Source organism: Aphelocoma coerulescens, chromosome 18 (assembly GCF_041296385.1).
Source record: "Aphelocoma coerulescens isolate FSJ_1873_10779 chromosome 18, UR_Acoe_1.0, whole genome shotgun sequence".
In the NCBI taxonomy this organism is placed as follows: Eukaryota; Metazoa; Chordata; class Aves; order Passeriformes; family Corvidae; genus Aphelocoma; species Aphelocoma coerulescens.
In genome coordinates, this window is record NC_091031.1 from 2,165,750 (window position 1) to 2,179,479 (window position 13,730).

The following is a 13,730-nucleotide window of genomic DNA, read 5'->3' on the forward strand; positions in this document are numbered from 1 at the left end:
ACCTTAAGAAAGGTCCTGAATTTGCTTGGGGCAGATTTTCCTCCGGTACAAGTGGCGTTCGTGTTCTCCCCTGGGAAATAAAGATGGGATCACCTTTCCTGCCGCCTTTTGTCGAGGCAGGGAACGAGCTGTCTGTTCCTCAAGTGCTTCAGACAATGCCTGTGCTCAGACAACCACAAACACAGCTCAATATCCCCCTCCAGACCCATCTCCCCCCTCATTCACACACAGGCTGCACACACCGAGCTCATCCTCAATTTTTTTTTTTTTTCATTATTTATTTAGAAATAATAAAATAAGACATAATATATAAAAATCTGTACAATCCACAATTTGTGCAGTACATTAGGAAGACTTCGATACAAAAAGGCTGCAAACAGGAAAATAGTCATGGACAACTGTCAGATGCCGAGATTGTTCGTCTCACAAGAGCTGCAGGCCAAAAAGTCCTTACAAAAATCAGCTTCTGGTGGGCTGTGGGGTGGCAGCTATGCAGCACCTTCTACTTCACAATGGTGGTGAGCAGCCAGGATTAAAGACATTACAGTACTTCTCAGTTTTACCTTGTAATCCATCATGAGAAAGAAGACCGAAGAGAACAAATTAAATATCTGAACCCTTTGTCGTTTCCGAGGGCTTCAGCTAACGCAGAAGTGTTTCACGGCTGGGAGAGGGTAATTAACCCCAGCTAATGAGTCAGGATTCCTGCCCTGGCCACTTAACCCAGGACAACTCGCACGGAAGAGGCGGAGGGAGGGAACCATCCCCACCTGCCTCTGCTCCTGTCACTGTACACAGAATTATGGGTCAGACAATGTGTCTCATTCAAGTATTTTCAGGGAAGGGCAGAAATAACATATTCCCCCCCAGCCCCTAAGCAAAAGACAGGATCAAAGCTTCTGTGCGAGTCGGGCGAGCCAATTTATCCTGGATAAAGAGGCTGAACCAAGGCCTGGGGGAGGCTGTGGGTAGAGCTCTGTCAGTTTAAAGTTTAAAGTTTAAAGTTTAAAGTTTAAAGTTTAAAGTTTAAAGTTTAAAGTTTAAAGTTTAAAGTTTAAAGTTTAAAGTTTAAAGTTTAAAGTTTAAAGTCAGCATCAGCTTGGCCCAGGATCAACGGGAACCGGAGGAAAGCTGTCAGTCACTGTCTAGTCCTTAAAAATAACATTTTTTTAAATGATTCCTCCAATTTGTGGCTGAAAAACCCAGAACTGATGGCGAAAAGGGGAAGGGGACCACGGGCTCTACACTGCAGGGCTCTTCCCAGCAGCTTCCCAGAGCCAGGGCTGAAATGTGGGTTTCCCTCGGCAAAGACAAAGGGTTGTGAGAGAAAGAACAAGCAGAGATTAGCAATGGATTACACCTCGACCCACCCCCCTCCACACCACTCTGGGAGCTCTTCGAAAACGCCAGTAACTAGAACGTGTTCTCAAATGAAAAGTCCATGCTTAAAAAATAAATAAGGAGAAGTTCAGAGCATTAGGAATCCTATAAGGCTTGCAAATATTTTGCTAAAAATCATGCTAACCTGTAGCATCTAGTCCTAGCGAGCCGAGACTGCCGAGCTGAACTGATACATTTTTTTGTGGCCTTTTCGTTGTCTTCTCCTTGTCCTCCTTTACAGACTTCTATTTACATTTGGCTTTAAATATGAAAATACTTGATAAACTTTATAAAATGTACAATTTTAAAAATATTTCTGAAAAACTGACTTGAAAAACAAAACAAACAAACAAGAAAAAAAACAAACAAAAAAAAACAACAACAAAAAAACCAAACCCGAAACCTCTGCACCAGAAATGTTAAAGGGGAGGGGATTTTTTTTATTTCCTCTCTGGATTTCTTGTGTGTTGAAGAAATGAGACAAATCCTGCATTTTCCATCCCCCCCATCTCTCCCTCCAATATCTCAAGTATCATTTAGTGGGAGCACTGTGCACCTGGGGGCTGCTGATCTGAGATCAGGTCCCCTTTCTCCTGCTCAGCCTCCCTTCCCCGTTGCGTTTTTGTGCCCCCTCTGTGTCACTGAATACTCTTTGGTTTAGTTTTTCTCCTTTTTGCAAGAACATCACCATTAGCAGCACTAGCAGCACTCCGTTGTCTCCACCACTGTTGACCCAGAAACTGCGACCAAACCACCTTTAAATGTCCACCCTTCCCTTCCTTTCCCATGCTCCCACCCCAGAAACAGCCTCAGCACTTGCGCTCCATCATCTGCCCTCTCCAGGAGCCAAATCTGTGTTTACAACGCGGAATTTCCACAGTTTCCAACCCACCCACTGTAGATAGCATCTTATCAGAAACCAGTTCATTGCAGGCATTTCTTTCAGGCAGGGCTGGCAGGGGCCAGAGGCCTTCACAGATATCCATTTGCAGAAGACATCAGACCTAGAACAAGCTGTTTTTTAATGGCATACAGTGATCCAATACTGCAAGAGTCGTCCGGGATTGCCATCCCCACCGCCCCCCAGGAGCAGGGGCCAAGCACAGCTTTGCTGTCTCCTTGAGCTTAGAGGCACAGAGGATTTAAAGCCTTCTGGGTGAAGGAGCCAAAACACTGCCAGAGCTTCGCTGAAGGCGGCAAAATCTGCTTGGTGATGAGTGACAAGTGAGTGTCACCCGCTGGCCACCCAGCTGGGGTTTGCCAGGGACAGGAGGCAGGAGATGCACCTGAACCTCCCTTTGCAGCCTCATCCTCCCCAAAGAATCCCTCTCTCCACGAGATGCAAATCCACCTTCCTGACACCCCTGCCCTGCTGAAGAGAAGCATTTTGCACAAAATGCTGCCGTCCCTCCACCACTCCCAAGTGCTGTGCTGCCAAGGCCCTTTCCTCCTCTTCCTTCCTCCTCAAAAACCTCTTCCCAGGGATCTCTCTGCTGCCTGGCTCATCCATGACCAAACCCCAGCAGCCTCTGGCATCAGCCAGCAGCTCCACAGCGTGTCCGTGGCGCAGCTTCAGGGAAAGCCCCCGGCAGCCGAGGACCGGGATCCGATGCCGGCGGCACCAGGAGCTGAGGAGCTGGGGCAGGCCAGGGAGGACACACAGATGATGCTGGTTTGCTTCCCCCAACCGAGCTTTTTCCCTACAAGAAAACAGGGGTTTTATTTCCCCCATGGAAGCACAGGGGGAAAGAGGAGGAGGCCCAGCTCACTTTAGATCCGAGCTTTAAGCCTTTCGAATAAGGTGCAAAATAAAGGTCTTAAAAAGAAAAGAAAAAAAAAAAAAAGAAAGAAAGAAAAAGTCAAAACCAAAAAAGTGTCTGAGGTTTGATTTTTCTTTTGTTTAAAGCAGCCTGTTCCTTTTTTTTTTTTCTCCTTTTTTTTTTTTTTTTTTTTTAAATAAACTCCACTGTGCAAAACTGTGCATTTTCTTTGGTATCCACTTAGGTAGTTTGAACTCAGTACTTTTTCCTATGTGTACACATCTTTTTGTCTCGTTTTTCCTTTAGACAGAAAATTAAATTCTCCCCCAAAAAAATCATAATTTTGCTGGAGGCTACTGATTGGCCTGATATTACATAATGCCCCTTATGTAATTGGAAAGAGAGAAATTGATTCTAGCTATCAACTACTGGCCTCAAAAGGAGTTTAAACTTTCTGGCAACATTGGCCTCTCTGAACTGATCACGAGCCTTTCAACCCAAAAAGTTCAACACTGACTTTTTTTTTTTTCCTTTTTAAATTACACAAGAGAAAATAAAAACTACACTGCAACAAAAATAACCATTTGTGTTCATGTAGTTAGCAGCAGCTTTTTAAAAAATAATTATAATAATATTAATAAGGCAGATTCTTGCCTTTGTTATGCCATTAAAAACATTCTTGTTCCCTAGATAGAAGCATTCTGGAAAAAAGTTGAAAAAAAAAATAATAATAACCCAACCAAAGCTTGCCTGCAAGTTCAAGTTTTGTAAAAAAATATATACATAATTTATTCTACAACATATGTGCCTTCTGTTCATACTTAGACATGTTTAGTGCTTTGTGTTTAGAGTTCATTTCCTGTCGTCCCTCCTCTGCGGACAGCCCTAAAACCAGCCTGGGTTCCTCGGGTCTGCTGCCTTCACACCACTCTTCCACAGTACCGTTGTCTGCAAACTGTTCTGGGCCAGCTTCTCAGGTCAGCGAGCCTTTGCCCGATGGACGCGGTGGGGTTTTGGCCTTCCAACCACGCGGGAGAGGCAGAGCCTGCCAGTCATATCTCCGACTCCCGCCGCAGCGGCCGCGGCTCCAGGGGCACCCCCGCCTGGTTGTGGTGCTCCATGTCCGGGTGGGTGTCTGTGCTCATGCTCTCAGGCACCCCCGTGTCGATCTCGTCCTCCTCTTTGCTGCTGAGGGCCACCTCGTTCTCGTAGCAAAAGGAGTTGGCGTTGGAGAGGATGTATTTCTTCTCCGCTAAGTCCCTGGCACTGCAGATGGGTGTGTTGGGCACTTCGTACGTTTTGTGGAACCTCGAGTAGTCCACCTTGTAGTAGTTTTTCTCTTCGAAGAGCACGGGCTCGTAGCGGTGGCCCCAGAGGATCTCGTTTGCCAGATACGAGCTGCGGCACTGGGTGGTCATGGCGGTGGCCTCCACCATGCCCTCCAAGATGACCACAATCTCAAAGTCAGCATTGTCCATGTCCTGCTTGCTCAGGTCATACAAAGGACTGTCCTCGTCTATCTCGTGCACTATTGTAATGGGGGAGACCAGGAAGATGCGGTCGATGCCGCTGTCAAACCCCACGTTGATGTCTATTTGATCCAGGGGGATGTACTCCCCTTCCGACGTGATCCTGGATTTCAGGAGCTGCGCCCGCACGTGCGCCTCCACCAAGTGGCTTTTCCTCAGGTTGCCCACGCGCCACATCAGGCACAGCTTCCCGTCCCTCATGGCCACCACGGCATTGTGGCTGAAGACCAGAGTTTCGTTCCTCTTTTTTGGCTTAGCCATCTTTGCCATGACGGCACCAATGATGAAGGCATCAATGATGCAGCCCACGATGGACTGGAAAACCACCATGAACACGGCGATGGGACACTCGTCGGTGACACACCTGAAGCCGTAGCCGATCGTGGTCTGGGTCTCGATGGAGAACAGGAAGGCTGCGGTGAAGCTGCTCACCTGAGACACGCAAGGTTTGCTGTTCTCTTGGTTCTCCAGATCCCCGTGCAACAGCGCAATCAACCAAAACACACAGCCAAAAAAAAGCCAGGAGAGGATGAAAGTCAGGCAGAAGATCACAAGCATCCACCTCCAGCGGATGTCCACGCACGTGGTGAAGATATCGGCCAGGTAGCGCTGTCCCTTCTCGCCCACGTTGATGAACTGGACGTTGCAGTGTCCATCCTTCTTGACGAAGCGGCTCCGGCACTGCTGCCGGGTGTGGACCTTGCCCTTGCCGTTGCCGAAGCCGTTGGCCACGGCCATGGTGGACAGCTTCATGCCGTCCTCCTCCGAAGACACGATGCTGTAGCGGTTGGTTCGCACGCTGCCCATCACTACTGCCGGGGACTGAGGTGCTTCTGCTTTAGAAAACAGTCTGAGTTTCTGCAAAACCCTTTGGAGAAACAGTTTTGAAAGTTCTACAGGAACACACACACGTGGAAAAGCCGGGCAGAGGCCGGAGTCCCCAGAAGCCCTCGGACCAACCAAGGACAGTATTCTGGCATGCAGGGTGAGCTCAGCCAGCCACCGTCATAGAGAGGGCATGGTCTGCAAGAGAAAGAGAAATGGCACTTTAGATCCTGGAGGAAAAGGATAAGGAACCAAGGAAAATGACACCTGTGGACCTGCAGGAAGTTTCCTCTCTCTTAATGACATTTTCAGCAATGCTCCATGCCCACAGTTGGGCATGGACAGGGGTCCCACCGTTACTGCAAGGAGGGAATTGCTCTTCCCGAGGGAAAGCGCCAGCGGGATCGCGTCACAGCAGTCTGAGCAATATTCACTTGAAAGCTGAACACGCAAAGGATCTCTCTGCTATTTACAACTGTGATTTCTGCTTCTTTTGAAACAAACAGTTCCCTTTAACATCCTTCTGTTCAAACATAAACATCGAAGTGCTCTGCAGTGATTTATGATGTGTCTCGTGGACTGTTTGACCCACGGCAAAGCAGGGAGCGTGCAAAAGGGAAGGTGGAGAAAGGGAATAAACTTGGGAAGTGCAAATAGCAGTGATTCCATGAAATTAAAGCACATACAATAGTTTGAATTAAGCTAAAAGAAGAAGTTGTGTATTCTCAGCAAATTTCAGGAATAAAGGCTGCAGCAGCTCCTCTCTAACTCCAGATCACCGGGATCTTTGTGGTTTTCACACTTGCATGGGCTGTAAGTAGCGCAAAAAAATAGACGTTGTAAAGCCCTTCATCTGCTTCTGCTAAAGCCACCAGGAAAACGCAGCAGAACCAGCTGAGCACCTTCCTAACACCTAGAGGAGCGAGTCCCAGCACCTTCCCCTCAGGAGCCCGAGGCAGCCGCTTCCATCTCCAGCGGGTAATGGTCCCCAGGGTCTGAAATGTCACCAATCAAGACTCAGCAGAAAGGCTACAAAAGCTCCTTCCTGAGGGGAGAAGCCACCAAAAACTTGTTTCAGGGAGGTCTGGCTTAGACCCAGGTCTAGCTTTTAACAAGTGCGTCATCCATTAAGTCATGTACTGCCTATCAGGAAATGGAATTGAAATACTGCAGAGGAGAAGGGATGCATTAAAGTAACTGCTCCATGCACACATGGCCCATGGAGGGAATAAAGCTGAACCCAGCTGGAGAGGAATGTCTGCTGTCCCCTTGGCTCAGCACGGGAGGCTCCAGAACCATTCACAGTAGCAGGGGATTAAATCACGGTGCTCTTCCTAAATTCATGTTATCAAAACTCAGATCTGAGTTTGTCCAAAAGCCAACAAAACTGCAGCCACCATGGAGCACAACCCCTGCCCAGCAGGACCTCTGCTCTTCCTCTGACTGGAATCTGACAACAGCTGTAGATAAGATGTTCTCTCCTTTCCCAACAACAGCAGCCCCTAAAGCCCTGCTGAGGTGCTCCAAAAACTTGATCGATTTCAAACAACTCCTCAGCCCTCCCACATCCTTCTAGCACATTACAAAGGCTTGAGCTCAGCAAACACTTGCTAGGAAAAGAGCAGGCGACAAACAGCAACATCATCAGCTGTGTGCAGGCTGCTTTTCCCTCCAGGATCTCCTCAGGGTTTACTTTCACCTCCTCTTTTCCCCTCGCTCCTGCTTGTTGTGCAAGAATGTGTCCCAATGCCTCCTTGCCAAGATTAGTCATCTGTGACTTCAGCTCAGACAAGACAGCTTGGCAGCTTTTGGCGGGTTCTGAAATGCCCATTCGAGTGCAGCTCTCAGCACCAAACACTTCTGCTGGAGCTGCCCTCTCACTTCTTCTGGGCACTTATTCTTACTTTTACAACTGCCTTGCCTAATCAGTGTAAAGATCCAACTTTCCCCCCCTTACACCTTTTTGTTCCCAGGGTTTCTCATTCCCGTCAGGATATCGTGCTCAAAAATACAAAAGAACTCTCTTAATGCTCACTTAAATGATTTGCTTTGGCCAAACCCCCACTTTTATTAGAAACCTGAACACAGCGGGGAAGCGAAATTACTGTTAATACATCCCACATAAAAAAACTTCTTGAAAAGCCATTGCACTGGTCTGCAAATCGATCACTTTCATAAACCACATCCTATAATCACAGTCATGTTCGACTTCCACAGTCAAAGCCTGTTTTGTTCCAAGCTGATGGAAACACACAGCCCACAAAACAGCTTATTCTGGAGTTTGGATTTTTTTTTTCCCCCCTGGATTTTTAGAGGAAAACCTGCAGTGGAGAGAAAAGATAAGCTGCAAAGTTTTAAATGTCTGAATATGCAGCTTCTCCCACAAAAGTCTCGACCTGAGGACACTTGTTTGAATTCCACAAATCCCTGAAATCCTAACGCCAGCTTCCTGTGGCTGCATTTAGAAGTTTGGGACCAGAATTTTCATATTCCTCCCCTGGAGGACCCAGCACCTCTCATCTCCTGTCCCTTGCCCAGCTTCCTCCTCGCTGGCTGTGCTGTGGGGATGAAGCTGCACCCCTTTGGTTCTAAGCATCCCCAAAGCTGGGGGTGAGCCTGGGGCACCTTTGCAGCCTGCTGGAAGTTTACAGCACAGAGCTCTGGCACACTCCAGGGCTGCAGAGCTCTGTGCCTGCTTTTCCAGCACAAACTGCCTCTCTTCCTACGAGGGCTCGGAGTGGGGAGGAGGATGGGATGGGTGGGATGGGAGCAGGAGCAACACCATGCACAGGGACCAGCCAGAGGGGCTGATCTCGCTCCTGCTCATGGAAATACAGGTCCTGGGAAATGCCAGTGGATCCACTAGCTGCCCCAGCACCTGCTCTGTGCTCACCCTGACCTTCACAACCACTTCCACCAGAAGTTCCCCAAAAAACCCAGGAACAAACCAGCAGGACAACCTAATGCTACTTCTTATTGTGCCGATCCACCTGCTGCTCGAAGGCAGAACAAGGCTGCTGCCCCTCGCTCCACCCCAGCACCAGGTGCTGGTGGCACCAAAAATTCCAGGCTGGTGTGGGAGCAGCCCTGCAATCCTCACCGGGCAAAAGGAGCCAACCCAGTACCACCAGCCCACCCCAGTTTTGTGTAACTGGGCCCAGTGCAGGGCAGCCAGACACACACAGAGCTGTAAATTATTCATCACCAGGTGTGTTGTTATGATTATTGCTATTATTGTTAATCCAGGTGACCTTTCCTCCTGGAAGGGAATACAAGCAACACAGTTTGGAGTTACCAGCACTGGCACAGACACGGGATGACTGGGAAGGGATGGGATGGGATGGGATGGGATGGGATGGGATGGGATGGGATGGGATGGGATGGGATGGGATGGGATGGGATGGGATGGGAGAGCCTGTCTTGCTCTGGTGTGAGGGGATGCTTGGAGGAACGGAGGAAAACGGGGCTGTGCTGCATCTGCAGCATTTCTGAGCCAGCATTTGGGGAGATGCCACAACGAGGAGCCCAAACCTTCACTTTCTCCTGAGCATCCCCCTCCAGACCTTCCCTGCGGAAAGGCGCTCACATCGCAAGGCACAGCAGGAGGAGAATTCGTGCAGAAGGTTAAAGACTGAGGGATAACTCTGGAGTGCGAGAGGAGCAGGGGAGGGGTGGAGAGGAGCAGCACGGAGCGCTTGGAGCGGTTATTCCCCGGCTGACGCCACCGAGCCCGGCGCAGCGAGCCGGGCACATGTTGCCAAGAGAGCACCAGCACCACCTCAGCCCAGCGCCCTCCCTGCTGCCCTCGGAAAGCAGAACAAAGCCGCTTCTCGCCCCAGCCAAGCCTGTTCCCACATTCCTGCTCCTCGCTGCCGGGCACGGCCGCCCCTGTAACCTTTCTCCTTAAAAGTCATTCCCCAGGGCTCCTCCGCTGCTCCGGGCAGGACTCAAGTTACACGGAGTGGCGAGCTGCCTTCGGGAGAAGGAGCTGACCTTCAGGGACAGGCAGCGGGGCTGGGGGGGGGGGGGGGGGGGGGAGAAAAAATTAAAAAAGAGCACATGATGCGGAGAAATGGGTGCGAAGAAATAGGAGAAAGGGAAGGACAAGTGGCGCTCGCATCTGCTGTCCTGCCAAGGAGACGGGCTCGGGGTATTTGTGGCTGATGACAAAATAACTACGAGTGGAACAGCCATCAGCAGGGGGTGTACGCGGCGCACCGGCTGCGAGGATGGAAAAGCAAACAAGTGTAAAGGTAAGGCCGAGGCACGGAGACAAGTGCGGGCAGCCTGCGGGGTGGGGACAGAGCTGCGGGTCCGGCTCAAGCCGGCCCAGCGGCACCTGCGGGTCCCCAGCGGCCCCCGCCCGGTCACTGACCCCCCAAATCCATCTGCCTTTGCTTATCAGTATTTTTTCCTCTCACTGGCATGAGCTAAGCTGAAACAATACAGCTCTCCACTGCCGACCCAGATGCTTTTTTTCCTGCTTCCCATTTTTTTGGCAGGATGGTCAAAATAAAGAAACCCTCCCGTTTGCAGCATGCCGATGAATGAAGCTGCAGGTTCATTTCACACCCCTCTAAACCATCCCGGACGCTCAAACCCACGCATCCGAGTGCCGAGACTCGCTGCTTCTGCCCTCTCTCCGTGCAGGAAACAACAGGCGAGAAGAAGGCAAAGGGATGGAGCGGTGCGCTTTGTGCAACACGGAGTTGTCATGCGAACTTCCAACCCTTCCCCAGGATAAAATATCCCGGGGGGAGCAGCTGGTGCATGGAAAGTTATGAGCACAAACAGATGCTGGAAGCAGATGCTCGGGCGCTCCAGCCATACCTATCGAATTATTGTAGGCGCTGAGAATAGCTCCGTGAGAAACGCAGAAGTTCCCCTCTTCTCCAAGCCGGAGGCAGCGACATAAAGCGGAGCTTTTATCGCGGGGGTGTCGCGACAGCGCGCGTGCGGCGCATCGCCTCCCCTCCTCAGGGAGAGAGGAAGAGACGGAGCAAGACGGCGATTCTTACCTGCGGCGGCCGCGAGGGAGGTGCCGGCGCGGAGAAGGGGGTAGGTCCGTGCCGAGGCCGTGCCCGGTGCCCGCTCCGCTCGCACTGCGCTCCCGCCCGCCCGCGGCCCCTTTTTGCGGGCGGCCATGGCACGTTTAATACGGCCCCGCCGGCCCCGCCCCCCGCGCGCCCGCAGCCAATCACAGCGCGGGGCGGGGGCGGGGGGCGGGGCCGCGGAGCACGGGCGGCGGGGCCGGGAAAGGAGCCGGGATAGGAGCCGGGATAGGAGCCGGGATAGGAGCCGGGATGCTCCGGAGGGGCCGGGATAGGAGCCGGGATAGGAGCCGGGATAGGAGCCGGGATAGGAGCCGGGATGCGAGCCGGGATGCTCCGGAGGGGCCGGGAAAGGAGTCGGGAAAGGAGCCGGGATAGGAGCCGGAATGCTCCGGAGGGGCCGGGATAGGAGCCGGGATAGGAGCCGGGATGCTCCGGAGGGGCCGGGAAAGGAGCCGGGATAGGAGCCGGGATGCTCCGGAGCGGCGCACGGAGCCGGGGTTCCCGCTGCCAGGAGGGTCGCGGGAGAAGGTGTTGGGTCCCCCGGTCCGCGCTGCAGCGGCTCCCCGGGTACCCCGTGCGGAAGCTCCCCCGGGCAGAGGGTGCCAGGAGAAGGCACCGGATCCCCGGGTCCCCTCTGCGGAGGGTCCGGGAGAAGGCGCTAGGTCCCCGGATCCCCGGTGCAGAGGATCCCCGGGTTGCCGGTGCAGAGGGTGCCAGGAGAAGGCACCGGGTCCCCTCTGCGGAGAGTCCCCTCGGGTACTCGGTGCGGACGGTCCCGGGAGAAGGCACCGCGTCCCTGGATCCCCAGTGCAGAGGGTCTCCAGGAGAAGACGCCGCGTTCCCCGGTGCCCGGTGCAGAGGGGGCCAGGAGAAGGCGCCAGGTTCCCCGTGCGGAGACTCCCGGGAGAAGCCGCGGTGGAGAACGGGGACGGCCGCGCTCCATCGGCTCTGCGGGGAGGCAGCGCCGCTGCGGTTTCGCTCCCCGGCCCCGGGACCCTCCGGTTGCTCCCGCGGGCACCCGGCACCTGCCGCGGGCATCCCCTCAGCCTCCCTCGGCAGCGATAAAGGCTTTTGCGGGACTTCACAGGGAGTTTGGGATGGTCCCGTGTGGGAGCTGGGTGCCCGCTCGCTCCTGTTCCCATGTTTTGGGCTGATGTCCGAGGCCCCGGGCAGTGAGAAGAAATACCGGGGACAGAACAGTTTCGTTCCTTTTGTCCCTTTCTTTATTTTAGTGAAGGGAAATGCCAGGATGCAGGGTGTCCCATCCCAAACTCCCGACCCTAACAGGCACGAGAAGCCAGGCAAGCACAGCACAACACCGCTCCTAAACCGAAAATCCTTCTCTTTAACTCAGATGAAACATCCCTTCCAAAACAAGAGCTTTGATCCCTGGACTAAGATCTTTTGGAACAAGGCTGGAAGCAAGGGAAGGACGAGCCTGGCTGCAGGGCATGGGATCCGAGCCTGGCTGCAGGGCATGGGATCCACGGCTTTGTTCCCTCAGTCACCTGTGACAGCTCGGTCAGGCTGGCCTGGGTTGAAATATGCAGAAATCCAAATGATTTTTAACAGCTTGTCCTCCCTACAGTGGACGTGGCCTAAGACAAAGAAAATAAGGATGAAATGCCTGGCCGGGAGCCTTGCAGGAACAAAAACAGCCTTGTAAGCACAGCCTGAGGTTTGCCAAGCTCTGGCTCTGATGGTCAGAGCAGGGGTGTTGGGTTCCAGGGCAGGTGTCCGCAGCAGGACACTGTCTCTGCCCTCGGGAAGCTGAGTTCCTGAGAGCCAACAGCTGAAATCCATGGAGGAGCCCGTGGTGTGCTGGAAAAAGAAGGTGTCTGCTGATTGCAGGGGGGCAGAGCACCCCAGGCTTTAGGAACTGGCACAAACACCTTGAGTTGCACCCAGCACCGCAACAGCAGCCCCTGAAACACCCAAAAACGGGTGCTGGGGATGCTCCCGGGAAAGACAGCGGGAATCAGCAGAAGGTCAGCCTGGAGCTGCCGAGGGATAGACTGCTCCAAGCGGGTTGGCCTCCAGAGAGCTTCTTACAATGTCCAGAGCAGGCTGTAAATATAATTCCTTACTTTCCATAGCAATGCCAGGGCCTGCAGTCTCTCCTCGTTGCTTAAACTCTCTTCCTCCTCCTCGTTTGTTTGCAAAGTTTCCAACTCTGCCACGAGCTGTCTTGAAATCCTCGGTGGAAATGCTTTGCCCAAATGCTCCCTCCTGGCGTGGAGGCTCCAAGAGCAGCCTCCCCACGCTGCTGCTGCTCCATCCCACCAGCTGCCGTGCCTGGCACCGGCGGCGTTTGCCGAGTTCCCCACGTCCCCGATGAGGAAGTGCCGCATTGTTGCAGCAATAAACACAACGGCCGAGGGCAGCTGGTTCACGAGTGCCACATTTGTGTGTGCAGGAGGCGTAGAATTTACGTGGTGGGGAGGGGGAAGGAGAGACAAGTGCTTCTGTTTGTTGAGCAATCTGGCAAGTCGGGCAATCACGCTGTTTGTGAGTTGTTCTTGGGTGGCTCCGTTCGTTTGTAAGGGGAAGAGAAGTGCAAAACTTATGAATGATGGATCTGGAAAGCAGAATCTATAAGGGGGATGACTGCAATTAGTTTATCCATTTAGTGAGATAAAGATAATTAAATGCACAGGATTTGAAAGACACAGTTCATGTACCTATAACAGAGAAAAGATTTCCCTTGTTGCTCTTCATGTACTTCCCATGAACTGCTAAAATAACAATTTGAGGAACCTTGAAGAAGTATTTGCCCATCTATGTGGCAGTGAAATAAAGAGCTGTGATCCACTCCTGCTCAGAGGTGCTCAGCTGGGGGATGGGTGCAGCAATTCCCTGTGCAATATCTCCAAGATATTCCAGATTGCAGCCTGGCTTTGGAGACTCTTACTCAGCCTTTACTCATGCAAAGCGACTGATAAAAAATACAGCCCTACTACAGATTTATCTGCCCAGATGAGTAAGGCTTACTCAGCCATTCAGCATTTCACACGAGGCAGGGTAGAGCAGATCCATCACCACTGTTTCACAGCTCTCTCAAGGACGGGGCAGCTCTGCCCAGAAAGCTCTTCTTAGGATGAAATGTCGATTCTAAACCTATTGCACAGATAATAAAAACCATAACAGAGCCGCCTGCGTGGGCTCCAGCAACAGGAGCCCTT

General features: G+C 52.3%; 1 protein-coding gene and 1 long non-coding RNA gene across 2 annotated transcripts; one reads left to right on the top strand and one right to left on the bottom strand.

Annotated features, from left to right (window-relative positions):
- Positions 1–276: 276 nt before the first annotated feature.
- KCNJ2 (potassium inwardly rectifying channel subfamily J member 2) lies at positions 277–10,608 on the bottom strand. The gene is made up of 2 exons (XM_069032539.1): positions 10,513–10,608; positions 277–5,692 (listed from the first exon to the last, which is right to left on the bottom strand). The coding sequence occupies exon 2, from the start codon at positions 5,474–5,476 to the stop codon at positions 4,193–4,195; it is 1,284 nt and encodes a 427-aa protein (XP_068888640.1). The 5' UTR covers positions 5,477–5,692; positions 10,513–10,608; the 3' UTR covers positions 277–4,192.
- On the top strand, positions 9,566–13,437 carry LOC138120096 (uncharacterized). Its single transcript, XR_011155738.1, has 3 exons — positions 9,566–9,747; positions 9,997–10,552; positions 11,903–13,437. It is a non-coding gene; the product is annotated as an uncharacterized lncRNA (long non-coding RNA).
- Positions 13,438–13,730: the final 293 nt, after the last annotated feature.